Genomic DNA, 21,413 nt, shown 5'->3' on the forward strand with positions numbered 1-21,413 from the left:
TATTTATTTCAAAGTACATTTTAATTTGTCGATCAATTAATTCTCTAAAATCCTGTCTTTTAAGTAGCATGGAGTTTAATCTCCATCTATACATTCTTGGTGGGGTGTCCTCTAGCTCTATTGCCAATAACTGGGGTGAGTGGTCCGATAATAGTCTAGGTTTATATTCTGTTTTCATAACTGTCCCTTGAATGTGGGCTGATAACAGGAATAGGCTATCCTTTAGTATGTTTTATGTCTACCCGAATAATATGAATATTCCTTTTCCTTTGAGTGTTGTTTCCTCCATATATCCAAAAGTTGCATTTCTTGCATCGATTTAATTATAAATTTGGTTACTTTATTCTTTCTGTTAGTTTTTTTTTCCAGTTTTATCCATGTTTGAGTCCAAATTAAGGTTAAAATCCCCTCCTATTAGTATGTTCCCTTGCATGTCTGCTATCTTCAAAAAGATATCTTGCATAAATTTTTGATCTTCTTCATTAGGTGAATATACATTGAGTAAATTCCAAAATTCTGAATATATCTGACATTTTATCATTACATATCTCCCTGCTGGATCTATTATTTCCTCTTCTATTTTGATTGGTACATTTTTATTGATTAATTATAGCTACTCCTCTAGCTTTTGAATTATATGATGCTGCTGTTACATGTCCTATCCAATCTCTCTTTAATTTCTTGTGTTCCACTTCAGTTAGATGTGTTTCTTGTACGAATGTTATATCAATTTTTTCTTTTTTCAGTAAATTTAACAGTTTCTTCCTTTTGATTTGGTTATGTATTCCATTAATATTTAAAGTCATACAGTTCAACATAGCCATTTCATACTTTGTTTATCTTTCCTTTCCGTTTCCTCATCACCCCCTTCCCTGCTTATCCATTTCTGCTTTCTTTTTTTGAACACATTATAAGACAACATTTCTAAAACATAAAATATTTCCACTATTCTCATATCTAAAATTCCTTTAATCCCAATAGTCCCTCCCCTTTCTGAGTTGCCCTTTGTCCCTTGTCGGGCAACCACATCTCCCCTCTCCATTTGGATTTGCGAATTCACTTGCAAGCGTCAACTGATTTTGCAGTGACTGTAATTCTTCCCCACCCAGCACCCCCCCAGAAAAGATTTTAATCTTCATATATAACAAAGGTCACTCTCTTAATTCCCTCCTTACTTCCTTTCTTCCCTTTCTTTCCCTTATTAGTTCTTACCTATACTGTATTTTTATATATATACATACACACACACACATATATATATATATATATGTATATACCTACATACACACATACATATAGTTTGTTGTCATTTTTGTTCTTGTTACATCTCTTCATCTCTCTGTCTGTTTTGTAGTGGTTCTGCAAATTTTCGTGCTTCTTCCGGATCCGAGAACAGTCTGTTTTGCTGCCCTGGAATAAATATTTTAAGTACTGCTGGGTATTTTAACATAAATTTATAACCTTTTTTCCATCGGGTCGTTTTTGCTGCATTAAACTCCTTCCTCTTCTTCAGGAGTTCAAAACTTGTATCTGGATAGAAAAAATTTTTTTGACCCTTGTATTCCAGTGGTTTTTTGTCTTCTCTTATTTTTTTCATTGCCTTCTCCAATATATTTTCTCTTGTTGTTTTCTTAGGAATTTTACTAGAATGGATCTTGGTTTTTGTTGTAGTTGTGGTTTAGGGGCTAATGTTCTGTGTGCCCTTTCTATTTCCATTTCTTCCTGTAATTCTGGTCTTCCTAGGACCCTGGGGATCCATTCTTTTATAAATTCTTTCATATTTTTGCCTTCTTCAACTTCCTTAAGGCCCACTATCTTTATATTGTTTCTTCTATTATAATTTTCCATTATATCTATCTTCTGAGCTAACAGCTCCTGTATCTCTTTAACTTTTTTATCAGATTCTTCTAATTTCTTTTTTAAGTCATCTACTTCCATTTCTATGGCTGTTTTTCGTTCTTCCACCTTGTCTACTCTTTTTCCTATATCTGTCATGATCATCTCTAATCTATTCACTTTTTCTTCTGTACTTTTTACTCTTCTTTTTATTTCACTGAATTCTTGTGACTGCCATTCTTTTACTGATTCCATATATTCTTTAAAAAAATATATATCCATGTACTTGCACTTCCCTTCATCTTCCATTTCTCTCTGTTCTTCCTCTTCTTCTTCTGAGTCCACTCCAGGATCTGTGTCCTTTACCTCTCTCTCTTCTGGTTTTCTTGTTGGGTTGTTTGTTTTATTTTTTTGGGTATTTTTGGTCTTCTTATTTTTATTTGAAGTGTTTTGATGTTGGTCTTCTTCCTCTGGGTTGGTCATCTGTTGTTTCTTTGATTTCTTATTTTTACTCTTTTCATTCCTGCTCTCGTTATTTTCTGTGTTTTCCTGTTGCTGTTGTGTTGTAGTTGTCTGTTTCAGCTGAGGAGATTTACTCCTCTGCTGGTCCCCCCTCCCGTCAGTGTTGTTTTTGTCTTGCGCATCCTCGCACATGCGCGGTTGCGCACTTTTGTTTGGCTCCGTGAGCCATTTTTGTAGTCCCGAGTTCGGGGCTTCAACTGACCAAAGGGAGCGGGCTTCTCTCTCCACGGCGGGCCTCCTCATACAGGTAAGGCCTTCACCTTCTTCTTCCGACGTCTTTCCTTCTTCTTTTCTTCCCGTTGTTTTTGGTTTTTCTTTCTTCGCTGCCATTTTCTCCACACTTTTACTTTCACTTTGTTTTGGTTTTTATGTTTGTGCCTTTGCTTTTTCTCTATCTTTTTTTTACTTTTCTGGAGAGGGCTGGAGTTCCCCTACTGGCCACTACTCCATCACGTGACTCCTTCTTCCAGATTTTATTTAAGGGTGTTTGTGTACATTTTGGTTTGACAATGTCGAAATTACAGCACTCTGCAGGCAAATAAAGGGGAAACAAGTGTCTTTGATCCAAACATTACAGAGGGGTCTGTAAATTTAAATTTAATTTTAAAAAAAATTTAGACATGCATTTCGGCCCATGAGTCCATGCCGCCCAGTTACACCCAGTCGACTCACAAACCCCTTCTGATTTTGAACAGTGAGAGGAAACTGGAGACCCAGGGGAAAACCCACGCAGAACACGAGGAGAACATACAAATTCCTTACAGACAGTGCGGGATTCAAACCCAGTCCTAATCACCTGCGCTGTAAAGGTGTGGCGCTGACCAGGAGCTGAGGGGTGGAAAAAGATTTTGAAGGTATATGGGCTGGTACACTGCTCTTAGCTCATGGGATCAAAGGTGAAATGGCAACAATAGATGTAACGTGTGGCCAGGTACTGGTGGTGAAGGGGGAATGGGAATTGTGTGGGACTAGGAAGCGTACAGGAGGGAGATAGATCAGTTGGTTGAGAGGTGGCACAACAACAACCTTGCACACAGCATAGTAAAACCAAAGAGATGATCGTGGACTTCAGGAGAAAATCAGGAGAACACGAATCAGTCCCCATCTTGAAGTCAAAAACATCAAATTCCTTCATGTCAACATCTCTGAGTATCTGTCCTGGAACCTCCGTGTTGATGCAATCATGAAGAAGGCTCACCAGTGGCTATACTCTGTAAGGTGTTCGTGGAGATTTGGTACGTTTCCAAAAGACTCTTGCAAATTTCTCTAGGTATACCGTGGTGAGCATACTGGCTGTTTGCATCTGTGCCAATGCACAGGACAGGAAAAGATTATGGAGAACTTGGGCCAGCACCATCACGGGCTCCAGTCTCCATTCCATTGAGGACATCTACAAGAGGAAGTGTCTTAAATCAGCAGCCTCTATCCTCAAGAGCTATCCTCTTCACTCTGCGACCATCAGGAAGGAGGTACACGAGGCAGCAGACAAGCACCCAACAGCACAAGGACAGATTCTTCCCATCTACCATCAGACTTCTGACCGGGTAATGAACCACAGACACTACCTCTTTTGCCCCAGTTTATTTATTCATTTCAAAATGTAATTTATCGGAATGTTTGCACCTGTGATGCTGCCGCAAAACAACAAAAGGTCATGACAATAAGTTCTGATTTTATTCCGTCGCTAGATAAATTCAAAATCATCTGAGCCAATAGTAAGCATCTAAATCACACATGTCAAACTCAGGCCCGTGGGCCAAATTTGGCCCATGATATAATTATATTTGGCCCGCAAGATCATATCAAATATGTATTAGAGCTGGCCCGCTGGCCGCCGCGCCAGTATAGCGCATGCACAGCGAATACTACAAATCCCAGAATGCTTTGAAAACGCATTGGCATCAGCCCCCTAATGGCCCCCACCTCCTCTCTTTACTTTCATTAGCATCTGCGACCTGTCGCCCAACTCACATGTAATAAACCCCTTACGGAAAATGGCCAAACGAAAGACAGAAAACAGGACCTTTCAAGACAGGTGGGAGGCAAACTCTGACCCCAGAGTTTGATGAACTTGCATCTAAGAAGAGATGCCAAGTATCTGGTTTAGACCCAGGTGCATCAGAGTAAATCACAGTGTAGCAAGCTAAGCTTGGATTCATATTTTCTTTGGTTAACTTTGGACTGTTCCTAGTTGAAAGATTGGATTTTCATTGAAGCAAGTTGTTATTTTTTTGACTTGTTAGCTTGTGAAAAAAAAAACATTTAAAAGGAGCTTAAAGGCAAGAGAAATATTATTTATTGAATATTTTATTTCTTATTTGTTAATTCTTCTTCTGGAAAGAGTTTAACCAAAACTATTATTAAACATTTATTTTAATAAGAAAAAGTTTAACATTACATATGTTGAAAGAAGAGAAAACATGCAGATGTTGTTGAAAATTTTCAATAAATATTTAGTTTGGCCCACGATTTAGTCCAAGTTTTTAATTTTGGCCCTCTGTGAATTTGAGTTTGACACCCCTGATCTAAATAATTTGAGACTGAAGAAGAATTTAGTGCCAATTCTGAAATGTGAAAATTGCAGTTTCATAATCAGAACTTATAGCAGTAAAGCCACAAATCATAGATCTCCCATGTAAAAATAGTAATTAAATCCATGAATCGAGAAATTGCATAATTATCGTGGCAATTATATAAAATGTAATTATTATTCAATTCCTTATGAATTAATTAGTCAAAATATTAGACGAAAAATATAAAATGTGATATAAATCATCAAATGGGCATCAAGGAGTTGCCGTAACTGAATCCCTTGAGAAAGTCTTTTACTGGGACCAGGTTGGGTCCTCGAGGTGGGGCCGGAACCTCGGTTGGAGGGACAGGTTGTGCAGCCGGACGGAGCGACGGAGACCGTGCGTCGCTCTTTATTTTCCGCCAAGATGGCGGCTCACGCCCGGTTTGTGTCTCGGACGGTGATGGTTCGAGGAGGCGACGTGGAAACGGCTTACCGGACCCTGACCCGGTGAGGGGATGGAGGGAGGGGGTTGGGGTAAGGGGAAGAAGGAGGAGGGCGGTTAGAGGGAGGGGGAGGAAGAGGAAGAGGAAGGCGGGGCAGGGGGAGAAGAGGGAAGGAGGGAGGGGGAGAAGGGAGGAGAGGGGGATGAGCAGGAGGAGAGGGAAGAAAGGAATGATTTCCCCCATAGTGAAAGGGGGTGGTCATTGCTCGGGTTAGGAAGCAGATAACTAGGTAGTCAAGTACTAGCCACATAGGCCATTACAGTGCAGTACAGGCCCTTCAGCCCACGATGTTGTGCTGACCTATATTCCGTATGCTAACCAAAAAAAATACAAATCCCTTCCTACCACAAAACCCACTTTCATCCGTGCGCCTGTCTAAGAATCTCTTAAATGCTCCTATATTTTCAGCCTCTTCCACCACCCTTGGCAATGCATTCCAGGCACCCACAACTATTGAAGCCCAGCATGCGATAGGACTTCTTCATGATTCTATCAACCCGTGCGGCATTCTTAAGTATCTGACCATTAGCCACGTTCTCTGCCATTGACCTTCCAAAATGCATCACCTCACACTTATTTGGATTAAACATTCTAGAGCACACATGTATTAGAGGTGGCCCGCCCTGCAGCGAGAGCCGATGCTGTTTTTTGGTAATGTCACCCCCACCATCCTCCCCCTTCATTGCACATCCTTCCCCATTGTAACATGAGAAATTGTAACACGAGAAGTCTGTCGATGTCATCAGCTGGCAAGCCAGTTGGAAGGCTCCCCGCACTACCAGTCACTTCGCTCACCTGTCGAGCGGTGCGGCGGATTGGCGAGCACCTGTGATTTCCTGTCGGCGTGACGGGCATGGCAGGCTGCGCACGGCCCCTGGGCAGCGCGAGCCCCGCGCGACTAGCACTGGACGGTCCTTCCACAGCGCGAGCGCACTTCTCCCGGTCGCCACGGCCTTCAGTGCTTGCACCTGCGCGGACCCCAGGGACGGCTGGTTCAGCCCTGCACGTGAAGAGAGAGATGGTGGCTGTCCGCAAAGGCTGATCGGCAGCGCGCTGGGCCTGAGTGGGTGGGTAAGCAGGGGTGGGCAGAGGGTGTAGATGAGGAGTAATGGGCAGGGGAAGTTATGGTGGTGTGAGGGGCAGTTAGAGGGAGAGATGAGTAGAAGGAGGGGTGGATAGGGAAGAGGTAAAAGGGGAGGGGCAGGGCGAGTAGGGGAGGGGTGATTAGAGGGTGAGAGACAGGTAGAGGGAGGAACAGGTTGAGGGGAGAGGCAGTAGAGGGGCGTGTATAGGATGAGGTGGGTAGAGGCAGAGCGAGTGGAGTGAGGGGTGAGTAGAGGTTGGGTAAAGGACTGGTCAGGTAGAGGGATGGTGGGTTGAGGGTGAATAGAGGCCTAGAGCCTGAGGAGTGAGCAGGAAATGCTGAGTCCTGATGCAGGCCAAAATGGACACAGCCTGTGAATGCTGACTACATCTCCACAGGGACCAAATATGTTTCCCTTAGGTCAAGCAAAGGGTGAACTTGAGCTACCTACTCCTGACCTGTAACATTATCCTCCTAAAGTTATATCCTAAAGTTTAACATTACATATGTTGAAAGAAGAGAAAACATATGATGTTGTTGAAAATTTTCAATAAATATTTAGTTCGGCCCTCGACTTAGTCCAAGTTTTTAATTTTGGCCCTCCGTGAATTTGAGTTTGACACCCCTGTTCTAGAGGTAGGTACACAGGAGAATGCAGACGCTGCCACCTGAAGCAAAACATCATCTGCTAGAGGAACAGTGGGTTGAGTAACATTGGAAAAGAATGGTCAATGCTTGGAATTGGAACCCTCATCAGGACCCTGTAATTCCTGCTTCAATCTCTTATTTTAGATCCAATAAATAAGACTGTCCCTAGCAGGCCCCATTGCTTCCACTCGCTCATGCCCCACCGAACTTGTCTCCTCGAGAGACTGGGAGATAGCTTAGACATACATACATATAGCATGGTAACAGGCCATTTTGGCTTATGAGTCTGTGCCGCCCAAGTTAACCTACACCCCTGGTTCGTTTTGAACGATGGGAGGACACCGGGACCCCCGAGGAAAGCCCAAACAAACATGGGGAGAACGTACAAACTCTCAACAGACAGTGCTGGATTCAAACCCCAGGTCCCAATTGCTGGCGCTGTAAAGGCGTTGCGCTAACCGCTGCGTCAACTGTGCTTTGTTGAGCACCTCGGCTCTGTCTGCCACAATAGCATGGATCTCCCAGTGGCTACCCATTTCAATTTCCTGCCTCACTCCCTTACTGACATGTCTGTCCATCTTATGCACCATAGACTGAGACCACTGGCAAATTGGAGGAACAACCCCTCATTCTCCATCTGGGCACCCTCCAACCAGATAGCATTGACATCAACTTCTCTGGCTTCATTAAACCCCCTCCTCCCCCCACTTCTTCCCATCGCCTTCCCCCAATTTGCTCTCTCTTCCTTTTCTCTCTGTCTCCTTCCTCAAAGACAAAATCAATTCTCCCCTCTCCCATTCTCAATTAACACCTTTTGTTGGTCTGAGCTCCTCCCCTAGCCAGCACTCTTTATTCTGAGATTTCTTGTGTCTTTTTTGCTTATTCCTTTAAGGGCTCAAGTACACATCCAAGTGTTCCCGGCACTTAATGCCTTTATACCTGTTGTTACCCGAGGAATGATGGGAGTCAGTGAGGAAGTTTTCCAAAAAGTACTTGTGTTCATCTTCTGTCCTGAGAGGCCACAATGCGTGGTATCTCTGTGTGTGCTGTAGTGTGCAGCAAATCTCCTGAGATGGTCTGGTAGGAGCTTTGTAGTCACCTGCCAAGATTGATGGTCAATGAGCCCTTATGTCCCATTTTTAGTTGAGGTTGCAGAATAAACATTTCTGGGAAGAGCTTCCATTCACAGGTATGCTATAGGATCTTTTACATTCTTCTGAGACGACAGTATCGAAACATCAGAGCAGGGTGCTGAGACACTCCTCCTTCGTGCCCCTCTGTCCCACTTGGTCCCAGGACGGGGACTTCCATGCAAATCATCAGCAATGTCCTCCTCCTTCAAACAACGTGGCTTTTTCCCTCTTATCACCATCAACTTGGCCCTCATCCTCCATCACCCGCACATCTGCCCTGGCTCCCACGTGCAACAAGGACAGGATTTCCCTTGTCCTCGCCTATCACCCCACCAGTCTCCTCACCCAACATATCCTCAACCATTTTCCGCCACCTACTACGTGATTCCACCATGAGTCACATATTCCCCGCTCCGCCATCTGCAGACTGCTCCCTCCGTCCACTCCTCCCTCCCCACCAATCATCCCCTTGGTACCTACCCCTGCGACTGTAGGAGATGCTCCACAAGTGTCCACACCACCTCCCTCGGCACCATTCAGGGCCCCAAACAATCCTTCTAAATGAAGTGACATTTCACTTGTGAACCTGCAGGGGTCATCTACTGCATCTGGAGCTCGCCTTGTGGTCTCCTCTACATCGGTGTTGCTGAGCACAGACTGGGAGATCGCTGCGTCGAGCACCTCTGCTCTGTCCATCGCAATAGTGTGGATTCCCAATGGCCACCATTTCAATTCCCCTTCCCATTTCCTTACTGACATGTCTGTCCATGTTCTCGTACACTGCCAGACTGAGACCACCTGCAAATTGGAGGAAATAACACCTCATATTCTGTCTGGGTACACACCAACCGGATTGCATTAACATTGACTTCTCTAGCTTTCATTAAACCCCACCCCCTCCCCTTCTTCCCCTGTCACCTTTCCTCCAGCTCTCTTTCTCTCCCTTTTTCCTGTCTCCTTTCACACAGACAAAATCAATTCTCACCTCTTCCCTTATCATATCCAATTAACACCTCAGCAGGTCAATGTCCTTTAAATATCAAAGGTAAAGATACATAACTGATCTTTCTGGCTTGAGCCCTTCATCAAGGTAAGATACCCTGCTGAGTCTCTCCAGCATTGTGTTTTTACAGCAACCACAGTATTTACAGATTTTCATGTTTTACTTTTAACACCTTAAAAGTTTGCTCCGGTGTTTGAGAGGTCCACTCCATTCCGTGGGCTCCTCCCCCAGTCAGCCCTGTCTTTATTCTGAGCATTCCTGTTCTTTTCTTGTTCCTTGAAGAAGGGCCCAGGCCCAAAACACTATCATGACTTACTATGGACACTGAGACCAGCTGAATTCCTCCATCATTTAATGTGTGTTAACTATCACCACAGCGTCTGCAGACTTCCACGATTTTCTCTTTCAGAATTGGTGACTGCCTGGAATTATGTTCTGAGATTCGACTCTGTGACCTTCTGGCAGAGTGGGGGTTGGGGGGGGGGGGGCGGAAGAAAGAGCATGATCATCAACCGAGGAGCTGCTGGCCTACTCCCTCTTTGGGCTGTGAATTCAGACACTCACTTTCTGAACTGATGGTGGTGGGCTACAGCATTGGCTGAGTCAGGGCCACAAGGCCCAGAAGGTAAACCTTTGGTGTCTGACTCAGTCGTAGGGCAAGGGTTGTGGGCAGTGAATGTGGTTCAGTGTTATAGCAGTAGTGCACTCCTGACCACAGGAGTGGTGTTTGAGAGGTCCATTCCATTCCGTGGATCAATGTCCTCTCTGTATTCCTTCTCTCCAGGTCCCACTTTTATCCCCGGGTGCTGTTCACCCTCCCCCATTCTGCCTCTTTCTTTCTCTCCCTTGGACACCCAACTGCTTCTTTCCCTGGGAAACAATTTCCTCTTTTCACTCAGGCCCCTCTCTTCCCCTCCATTTTCCTGTCCACCACCAGAAACCATTCCTTCTCTTTTCTTCAACCCCCATTCCTCCATCCAAGAATCCTCTCTCTTTAATGATGTACATTTAAACCCCTAGTATCCGGAATTCAAGCAACCAGCAACTAAATTGAGGAAAATACATTTTAAAAATTAAAATAAATAATAAAATAATAGGTAAGAAATACGAAGTATAAAATTTGTAGATGTTCTCTGAAATAACACATAAACCTTTGGTGAAGATTGGAGCAAATATTCAGCCAGCGGACAGCTTTGCTCGTAGCAGCAGTTTGAATAAAGTTGAGTGAAATAGCAGTGGTGTCGCCCAGGAAGATGCCACTCACCGTTGGGGTGCTTCTTAAAGGGTCTGCTTATCTCTACCCCAGTCAGAGGCTTTATCTGTAAACCTGGGGAAGGAGGGGCGGTAAATGATCTGAAATGTTATTGTTTGTCTTTTGGGCGGCTCCAAAGAGGGGGAGGAACCTGCAGATGCAGCGACGATTAAATGTTTTCAAAGAATGTGACTGAAAATAAAGTAACTTTAAGGTTTATATATTCATGCGATGGTATTTTTGTCTTTTAAACTGTTTTTTTTTAACTTTAATCCCATTTATTTTTATTCTTCCCACATGCCCATTAACTCTCCTCAGATTCTGCCATTCACCTATGCACAGCAGCTAGTCACCAACCCACACGACTTTGGAATGTCTGACGAAGTCAGTGCTCCCAGAGGAAACCCATAGAGTCACAGGGAGAGCATGCAAACTCTACATAGGCAGCAATGGAGATCAAGATTGAACTCTGATCTTTGGCACTGTGAGGTATTAGCTCTACCTTCATCAAGTACACAACTGTGCATATACAGGTAGCTAATAAATAAGCCATGTAAATAATAATTTTTTTTCTTTAATTTTTTTAAGTTTTTTACACTATGAACCACACTGACCAAAATACACACAAACATTTCCCTCTTGAATATACACAGTGTCATTTTCTCCCCTTTTCCTTCCCTCCCTCCTTCACCCCCCCTCCCCACCCACTCAACGTTCAACATATACGATACATTAAACCCATTAAACAATGACATCACATAATGAAAATAATCAAGAAAATTGTGTCATCTACTTTTACATACTGGTCAGTTCATTTTGTCTTCTTCTCCTTCTGTCATTTTAGGTGGTGGAGGTCTGTGGTAGGACTTCTCTGTTGTGTTCCATGTACGGTTCCCAAATTTGTTCAAATACTGTGATGTTATTTCTTAAATTATATGTTAATTTTTTTCCAATGGAATACAATTATTCATTTTTGTGTACCATTGCTGTATTCTCAGGCTATCTTCTAATTTCCAGGTTGACGTCATACATTTTTTTGCTACAGCTAAGGCTATCATAATAAATCTTTTTTGTGCTCCATCCAAATCGAGTCCAAGTTCTTTACTTCTTATATTACTTAGAAGAAAGATCTCTGGATTTTTTGGTATGTTGCTTTTTGTGATTTTATTTAATGCCTGATTTAGATCTTCCCAAAACTTTTCCACTTTCTCACATGCCCAAATTGCAAGTACTGTTGTTCCTGTTTCCTCCTTACAGCGAAAGCATCTATCTGATACTGTTGGGTCCCATTTATTTAACTTTTGGGATGTGGTGTAACCAATTATATTGTATCATGTGTAACCTCGTGTTCATAGTTCCAGAGCATAGCTTTTCCCATGTTTCATTCTTTATCTTTATGTTAGATCTTGTTCCCATTTTTGTTTGGGTTTACAGCTTGTTTCCTCGTTCTCTTTCTCTTGCAGTTTGATGTACATGTTTCTTATAAATCTTTTAATTATCATTGCGTCTGTAATCACATATTCAAAATTGCTTCCTTCTGGTAACCTCAGACTGCTTGCCAATTTGTCCTTCAAGTAGGTTTTCAGTTGGTGGTATGCAAACATTGTACCATGTGTTATACCATATTTGCACTTCATTTGTTCAAAAGATAATAATTTATTTCCCGAAAAACAATTTTCTATTCTTTTGATCCCTTTTCTCTCCCATTCTCGAAAGAGAAGGTTATCCATTGTGAAAGGGATTAGTTGATTTTGCGTCAATATTCATTTTGGTAGTTGATAATTTGTTTTTTTTCCTTTCTATGTGAATCTTCTTCCAAATGTTGAGCAGATGGTGCAGTACTCGTGAATTCCCATGTTGCACCAGCTTTTCATCCCACTTATATAGTATATGTTCAGGTACCTTCTCCCCTATTTTATCTAGCTCTAATCTGGTCCAATCTGGTTTTTCCCTTGTTTGATAAAAATCTGATAGGTACCTTAATTCTGCTGCTCTAAAATAATTCTTAAAGGTTGGTAACTGTAAGCCCCCTTGTTTGTACCATTCTATTAATTTATCTAGCGCTATCCTCAGTTTCCCCCCTTTCCATAAGAATTTCCTTATTATTTTCTTTAGCTCCTTCTAAGACACATTAAACCAGTCAAACAATGTTGTCATTCAATAAAAATAAACAAGAAAATCCACTGAGTCAATTCTTTTCATTTCCTTCTCCTTTCGTTAATTTAGGTGGTAGATGTCCCCGGTAGGTTTTCTCTATTGTGTTTCATGTATGGATCCCATATTTGTTCAAATATTTCAATATTATTTCTTAAATTATATGTTAATTTTTCTAATGGAATACATTTATTCATTTCTACATACCATTGTTGTATTCTCAAATTATCTTCCAATTTCCAGGTTGACATAATACATTTTTTTGCTACTGCTAGAGCTATCTTAACAAATCTTTTTTGTGCACCATCCAAATCAAGTCCAAATTCTTTGTTTCTTATATTACTTAGGAGGAAGATCTCTGGGTTTTTTGGTATATTGCTTTTTTGTGATTTTATTTAATATCTGGTTTAGATCTTCCCAAAATTTTTCCACTTTCTCACATGTCCAAATTGCATGAATTGTTGTTCCCGTTTCCTTTTTACAGTGAAAACATCTGTCTGATACTGTTGGGTCCCATTTATTTAACTTTTGAGGTGTGATGTATAGCCTGTGTATCCAGTTATATTGTATCATGCGTAACCTCGTGTTTATTGTATTTCTCATAGTTCTGGAGCATAGCTTTTCCCATGTTTCATTCTTTATCTTTATGTTTAGATCTTGTTCCCATTTTTGTTTAGGTTTACCATTTGTTTCCTCGTTCTCCTTTTCTTGCAGTTTGATGTACATATTTGTTACAAATTTTTTGATTATCATGGTGTAGTTGGTAATTTATTTTATTCCTTTCTACATGAATCTTCTTCCAAATGTTGAGCAGATGATGCAATACCGGTGAATTCCTACGTTGCACCAATTTTTCATCCCATTTATATAGTATATGTTCAGGTATCTTCTCCCCTATTTTATCTAGTTTTAATCTGATCCAATCTGGTTTTTCCCTTGTTTGATAAAAATCTGATAGGTATCTTAATTGTGTGGCTCTATAATAATTCTTAAAGTTTGGTAGTTGTAAGCCTCCTTGTTTGTACCATTCTGTTAATTTATCTAGTGCTATCCTCGGTTTTCCCCCTTTCCATAAGAATTTCCTTATTATTTTCTTTAACTCCTTGAAGAATTTCTCTGTTAGGTGTATTGGTAATGACTGAAATAGGTATTGTATCCTTGGGAAAATGTTCATTTTAATACAGTTTATCCTACCTATCAGTGTTAGTAGTAAGTCTTTCCAATGCTCTAAGTCATCTTGTAATTTTTTCATTAATGGATGGTAATTTAGTTTATATAGATGGCCGAGGTTTTTATTTATTTGTATACCTAGGTATCGGATTGCTTGTGTTTGCCATCCAAATGCTGATTCTTTCTTAAACTTTGTGAAATCCACATTATTCATTGGCATTGCTTCACTTTTATTTGCGTTGATCTTGTACCCCGATACTTCTCCATATTCCTTCAATTTCTTATGTAATTCTTTTATTGGTATTTCTGGTTCTGTTAAGTATACTATGACATCATCTGCAAATAGACTGATTTTATATTCCTCCTCTTTTATTTTTATCCCTCTTATTTTCTGTTCTTATCAGTTCTGCCAATGGTTCTATAGCTAATGCGAACAGTGAGAGAGATAGTGGACATCCCTGCCTAGTTGACCTGCTTAATTTAAATTGGTTTGATATATATCCATTTACTGTCACCTTCACCAATGGTCCCTTATATAATGCTTTAATCCAATTAATATATTTCTCTGGTAGGTTGAACCTCTGTAGTTCTTTGAATAAATAATTCCATTCTACGTTGTCAAAGGCTTTCTCTGTGTCTAAGGCAAAATGTTGGCGTCTTGTTTCCTTGTCCTGCATGGATTAAGTTAATGAACTTACAGATATTGTCCGTTGTTCGTCTTTTCTTAATAAATCCATTTTGATCTAGTTTTACTATTTTTGGTACACAGTCGGCCAATCTGTTTGCTAATAGTTTAGTTATTATCTTATAATCTGTATTGAGTAGAGATATTGGTCTATATGACGCTGGTGCTAGTGGATCTTTCCCCATCTTTGGTATTACTGTAATTATTGCTGTTTTGCATGAATCTGGCATGTTTTGTGTTTCTTCAATCTGGTTCATTACTTCCAGGAGAGGAGGAATTAATAAGTCTTTAAATGTTTTATAGAATTCTATTGGGAGTCTGTCCTCTTGTGTTTTATTGTTCGGTAGTTTTTTTAATATATCGTGTATTTCCTCTATTTAAAATGATTTTATTAATTTGATTTGCTCCTCTTCTTGCAATTTCGGTAGTTCAATTTTAGCTAGAAACTCATCTATTTTGTCTTCTTGCCCTTCGTTCTCAGTTTGATCTAATTGCTCGTAGAATTCCTTGAAGTTTTCAATGATCTCCATTGGGTTATATGTAATTTGTTTGTCCTTTTCTCTTGATGCCAATACTGTTCTTTTAGTTTGTTCTCTCTTAAGCTGCCAAGGTAGTATTTTGTGCGTTTTTTCTCCTAGTTCATAATACTTCTGTTTTGTCTTCATTATGTTCTTCTCCACCTTATACGTTTGTAGTGTTTCATATTTTATTTTTTTGTCCGCCAATTCTCTTCTTTTTGTTGTATTTTCCCTTGTTGCTAATTCTTTTTCTGTACTTGCTATTTCCCTTTCCAGCTGTTCTATTTCCCGATTGTAGTCCTTCTTCATCTTAGTTACATAACTTATTATCTGCCCTCTGATGAACGCTTTCATTGCATCCCATAGTATAAATTTTTCTTTCACTGATTCTGTATTTATTTCAAAGTACATTTTAATTTGTCACTCAATGAATTTCTAAACTGTTTATTCTTAATGCAGGTACGTGAGTTAGGCATTGAAAGAGTGAGTCTCAAGCAACCGGAAAATACACTTATCTGGCATCTACCACTCCCCAGAGGTGCTGCCGGATGTCAGAGGTTTTACTGTCAATAATAGAATGCCTTGAAAAGAATAATAGGATTGAGCAGAATGAAAGGAAAATTATGCTTGATTAATCTGTTGGAAATTTCGGAGGATGAAACCAGTAGAATAGATATGGCAGGACAATTGTGACAATTAGTGCAACTCTATTATTGCCACCAGTGATCCCGTGTCAGAATCCAGTGTTGTTTGTAAGGAGTTTATATGTTCTCCCTGTGTCTGCATGGGTTTCCTCCCACCCTTCAAAACATACAAACAAGGTTGTAGGGTAATTGGGCGGCACAAGTTGGCGGGCCGGAAGAACCTGTTACCATGTTGTATGTCTAAATTTTAAAAATAAATTAAAACAAGAACTTCAGATGTGGATAAGGTAGCATCCATGGCGAGAAACAGTCAGTGAATATTTCGGAATGGGACATTTTCCGGACCAGCATAATCTTGTGGACGTTTTGATGGGTTGGGGTCCTAGTGCTTACTAGAGGGTGTAAGTCTGAGCAGTTGTCATTTCCTTGATGTGTTGTGATCCTTCCCGCAGCATCCTGACCATGGACAGGATCATTGAGGAGGCAAAGCGAAGGCGCTACTACGAAAAGCCATGCCGCAAACGTATCCGGGAGAACTATGAGAACTGTCGGCGTATCTACAACGCGGAGATGGCCCGAAAGCTGGCCTTCCTGATGAGGGTGAATCGGCAGGATCCCTGGTTGGGCTGCTAGATGCCTGCTGCCCACCACGCACAACCCCTCCCCCATTGGCGCAGCACCTGGGTGTGGGGGGTGGCGGAGGAACTGATGACACTGCTCGGTGTGCCTATCGTTCGATGGTCAGCGCTGGACTCTTGTTTGGACTGAACCTCAATAAAGAGATGTGGACTCAATGAACCAAAATTAGCGTGTTTTCCTTTAGCAAGAAAATCTGCAGGTGCCAGGGTCAAGTGCAATACACAAGCCTGCTGCAGAAACTCAGCAGGTCACGCAGCATCTATAATCTTACTGTGTATAGTTTGTCTTGTTTTCTTTTAACTTCTCCTAACTGGTCATTCAGCTGTTGCTTGAGGCACTTTTACAGAGAAGATTAAAGCACAGTACAGGCCCTTTGGCCCACAATGCTAAAACTGACTTAACAAACTAAACCTTCCCTTCCTCGTGCCCACAACCCTCTAATTTTCTTTTATCCATGTGCCTGTCTAAGAGTCCCTATTGTATCAGCCTCCACCGCTCCCCCCCAGCCCCCGCCCCCCAGCAATGCATTCCAGACACCCACAACTCTGTATAAAAATTTACCCCTGATGTCTCCCCTAAACTTTCCTCCCCTCACTTTGTCAGATGTCCTCTGGTGTTTGCTACTCTCGTCCCGGGAGGAACAGGTGCTGGCTGTCCGCCTCATCTATGCCTTTCATAATCTTGTAGACCTCTATTAACTCGCCTTTCATTCTTTGTCGCTCCAAAGAGAAAAGTCCCTGGTTCTGTTAACCTTGCCTAATGAGACACGTTTGCCAGTCAAAAAATATTACGATATTGTGAGAGCCTCTTTTAGTTTTTTTAAATCTGAACCCAGTGCCAGGTTGATAATTCTGAGCAATCAGATTTGAACTGAGAGGTGACTTTATGAGGGGTGGACAAGATAATGAGGGCTGGACAAGATAATGAGGGCTGGACAAGATAATGAGGGCTGGACAAGATAATGAGGGCTGGACAAGATTATGAGGGCTGGACAAGATTATGAGGGCTGGACAAGATTATGAGGGCTGGACAAGATTATGAGGGCTGGACAAGATTATGAGGGCTGGACAAGATTATGAGGGCTGGACAAGATTATGAGGGCTGGACAAGATTATGAGGGCTGGACAAGATTATGAGGGCTGGACAAGATTATGAGGGCTGGACAAGATTATGAGGGCTGGACAAGATTATGAGGGCTGGACAAGATTATGAGGGCTGGACAAGATTATGAGGGCTGGACAAGATTATGAGGGCTGGACAAGATTATGAGGGCTGGACAAGATTATGAGGGCTGGACAAGATTATGAGGGCTGGACAAGATTATGAGGGCTGGACAAGATTATGAGGGGCATTGCCAGGGTGGACAGCCAGTGCTTTTTGTCCCCTAATTGCCAACACCAGAGGACATCTGTTTCAGGCAAGGGGAGGAAAGTTTAGGGGAGACGTCGGGGGTAAGTTTTTATACAGAGAGTGGTGGGTGTCTGGAATGCATTGTCGGGTGGTGGCAGAGGCTGGAACAATAGGGACATTTATAAGACTATTGGATAGGCAGGTGGAGGGTAGAGGGTTTGATTGTTGTAGAGCAGGTTTATGTGGGTTGGTAGAACATCATGAGCTGAAAGGCTTGCGCTGTGATATTCTATGTCAGTGGCGACACTATGGTTGGTGTCACCTATTTGACACCCGATGGACCTCCTCCCATACCAGACTAATGTTTTTTGTCCTAAAGTTACTTGTAAATCGTAATTCCCGTACGTCACTGAATGTAATGGTAATAGTAGTGAGATAAACAACTAGCAAAATTAAAACAGAGCAGCAACAGAAACAACGGCGCTTGCTGGTGGCACGTGCAGACGAAACCACGTGATTCGAAGCATCATTATAGTTGGGTAATAATGAAAACTCTGACTGGAGTGCATTAGAAGGTTCAAAAGTAAACTGCCATCGCGTTTTAGCTTTGTAGGTATATTGATAAATGTCAGCTGGCTTGCAATAAATGTTTTTGTTGTTATAACTAACTAAAAGGATATTTATAAAAAATTTCTGCTGAAACACTGCACAAATATTTTATAGACAGCCATTTTGGTACCACCCTCTCTGATAGTGTCACGCGGTACGGTCCGCACCCCCCGAGTGACGCCAATGTTCTATGTAACTGTGACCAAAATGCACAAATCTAAGACTGTTCCCTCCTCATCCTCAACACCACCCCTATCTTCGGACAATAAAACCCAATGGATCCAAGTCGAATCAAGTTCATTGTCATCCAATTGCACAAGTACAACAGATGTTTTAACATCTTCTCCGGTCCTCGGTGCAAAACATGCAGTCACACAACCAGACATAACACACAAACAGATTGGGACAAAGTCAAAGACACTTTTTTTCTTTTTGTTTTTCCTGTACGCCACAGTTTTAAATTTGTAATCAAATAATTCACGTGATTAAAGTGCACATTCCAGGTTTTATTCAAGTTATTTGTATACATGTTGGTTTGAATTCTGCGGACAGCTGTCATCAACTTATCTACATCTGCCTCCAGAGGAGTGTTTCTGATCTGTTCTCATCCGTTGTTATGAAGATTCTTGCGTCATCAGCAGTGGAGATCTTGGAATACCAGTCCCTTTGTAATTACTGAGCTCACCGGTATGTTCTTTCTTCTTAATGATATTCCAAATGTTTGATTTTGGTCATCCTGAGGTTTGGGCGATGTCTCTTATTGTTTTATTCTTGTTTATCAGCCTCATAATAATGGCTTCTTCAACTTTCAACGGCACAACTCTGGACCCCATGTTGAAAAATGGCAACTGCAGACTTGAAAGGTGACCAAAAGCTGAGAAACAAGCCTCACTCTCTTATACCTGCACCAATGACACAATTAATCAGAACTGAGTGAAGCAAAATGTCCCAAATGTTAAGGTGCCCTAAACAGTGCTGTAATTTCCACATGGTCAAACCAAAATGTATAGAAATAACCTTGAATAAAATCCAGAATGTGCACTTAAATCATATATATGAATTGTTTGATTACAAATTTAAAATGAGCACAGGAGCAAATAAAGCAAAAAAGTGTCTGTCCCAAAAATTACAGAAGGGCACTCTATGCAGGGCAGGTACAAATAAATAAATATTGTTTCGTAAAGATGACGGTCTCAGATGGTCAGTGTGAGCAGTTCCTTCAGTAATTTAACGTTCTCACTGCCTGTGGGAAGAAGCCGTTCCTCAGCCTGGCTCTGATCCTCCTGCATCTCTTCCCTGACAGAAGCAGCTGAAAGATGCCATGTGCGGGGTGGAAAGGGTGCTCACCGGTTTTGCATGCCCTCTTCAGACAATGATCACGGCGAGACCCCAGTTATCCTCATGGTCCTGAGGATTGTCCTCCGATTAATTCCTCTGCAGCAACCATACCTGCACAGTGATGCAGCCGGCCAGGACGTTCTTGATAGAGCTACTGTCAAAGGCTGACACGACAGCCGGTGGCCTTGCCCGCTTCAGTCTTAGGAAGTGCAGTCGCTGTCGTGCCTTCCTGACAAGTGAGATGTTGAAGTTCCAATGATAGATCACAAGTTAATTGAACTTCAAGGAACTTGGTGCTCTCCACTTCAGAGTTGTTGATGTGTAGTGGAGGGAGGTCATTCCTGGTCCTAAAATCTACGATCATCTCCTTTGTCCATGATGACTCTCAGGATCCATGCCAGTTGTCAACAGATTAATCGCATCTCTCCCAATTTATTCTCTCACATTTGATAATTACACTTTCGATTTTCCTCCAATTAACTTCACTCAGGGGTGTGAGAGTTTGTTTACCTACCAGTGTTCTGTGAGGAAATTGGAGTATCTGGGGAAATCTTTTTTTCCCCCCCTCCTCTTCATGTTTCAACAGAATTGGAGACAGGCAGAAATATACTCCACACCATCTCAGCCTGAAGATTAGCCTTCAGAGTACTTTACGGTGTGAAAATGTAAAATTATTACTTCCAAATAAAGTTTTGGATTAAACTAGCGTAGATTTACGTGAGACGCCTGTGGGGTCTTTATCTGAATGTAGCCATTTATCAGGTTGTATGCCTGCAAGATCTGAGGGAGGAGGAATGAGGGGAGGGCAAATGAGGGAGGGGTGAGGGGAAATGAGGGAGGGGATGAGGGGTGGGAGGAATGAGGGGCAGGGGAAATGAGGGAGTAGGAATGGGAGGGGAATGAGGGAAAGGTTAATGTGGGGTTGAGGTGGAGGGGAAATGAGGGAAGGAAGAATGGGGAGGGAGAAATGGGAGGAGGAATGAAAGGAGAACGAGGGGGAGGGAAGATTGAGGGGAGGGGGTTGAGATGAGAGGGGAATGAGGGAGGATTGAGGGGAGGGGAATGAGTTGAGGGGGATCGAGGGGAGGGGACTGAGAGCAGGGGACATCTCCCTCAACAAACTCTCGGCCCACACGGTTGCCGGGTGAAAGAAACTAATCGGCAGCGGGCAGTGAACACACACCAACAGGACATGATGACGTATGTACATCTATATAAAGGGTGTTCCAGAACTAACCTATCGTGAGCAGAGTGGCGCAGCGGAAGCGTGCTGGGCCCATAACCCAGAGGTCGATGGATCGAAACCATCCTCTGCTAGTTATTTTTCTCAAATCTTTCATTAAAATTTATATTGGGAAGTGCTTTGCAAATATTTGCAATTGCCATGTACTTCTTATTCTTTTGCATATTACTTTGGGAAGTGCTTTATAATTTTCCACATACCTTTTATTAATTTTAATACCACTTTTAATGGTATTTTTCATATGAAGGACAATATTCCTCACTGGAAAGCGTCAAGCTCCAAACACTGGGCCTCCGCACCCTCCTCTGCAACTGGATCCTCAACTTCCTCATCGGAAGACCACAGTCAGTACCAATCAGAAACACCTTCACTGACAATCAACACAGGATACGTGCTTAGTCCACTGTTCTAATCGCTCTACATTAAGGGGTCTCAAAAGTGGTTAATATCGACCCCCAGGGGTCGATGGGATCATCCAAGGGGTCAATAAATGCCAGAGGGTGGAAAAGGGGTCAAGTTAATATAGCACCTGTGGCAGAGGTGGCCGTGCTCTTACGAGAGCAGAGC

The 21,413-nt window shown here is 42.0% G+C and overlaps 1 protein-coding gene and 1 non-coding gene across 2 annotated transcripts; both read left to right on the forward strand.

Moving 5' to 3' along the window:
• The first annotated feature begins 5,264 nt into the window (after positions 1-5,264).
• Positions 5,265-16,461, forward strand: mrps21 (mitochondrial ribosomal protein S21). The gene is made up of 2 exons (XM_069936392.1): positions 5,265-5,380; positions 16,120-16,461. The coding sequence occupies exons 1-2, from the start codon at positions 5,298-5,300 to the stop codon at positions 16,298-16,300; spliced, it is 264 nt and encodes an 87-aa protein (XP_069792493.1). The 5' UTR covers positions 5,265-5,297; the 3' UTR covers positions 16,301-16,461.
• A 4,387-nt stretch (positions 16,462-20,848) lies between these two features.
• trnam-cau (transfer RNA methionine (anticodon CAU)) lies at positions 20,849-20,920 on the forward strand. Its single transcript has one exon. It is a non-coding gene; the product is annotated as a tRNA-Met (tRNA).
• The last annotated feature ends 493 nt before the right edge of the window (positions 20,921-21,413 follow it).

Source organism: Narcine bancroftii, chromosome 5 (genome assembly GCF_036971445.1).
Source record: "Narcine bancroftii isolate sNarBan1 chromosome 5, sNarBan1.hap1, whole genome shotgun sequence".
Lineage (NCBI taxonomy): Eukaryota > Metazoa > Chordata > Chondrichthyes > Torpediniformes > Narcinidae > Narcine > Narcine bancroftii.

What these genes read in the sequence shown, in the direction of transcription:
- mrps21 (XM_069936392.1), top strand. Translation starts at nt 5,298, where the DNA reads ATGGCGGCTCACGCCCGGTTTGTGTCTCGGACGGTGATGGTTCGAGGA. An exon ending in GCTTACCGGACCCTGACCCG is followed by an intron (nt 5,381 to 16,119) that starts GTGAGGGGATGG and finishes TCCTTCCCGCAG; the next exon opens with CATCCTGACCATGGACAGGA.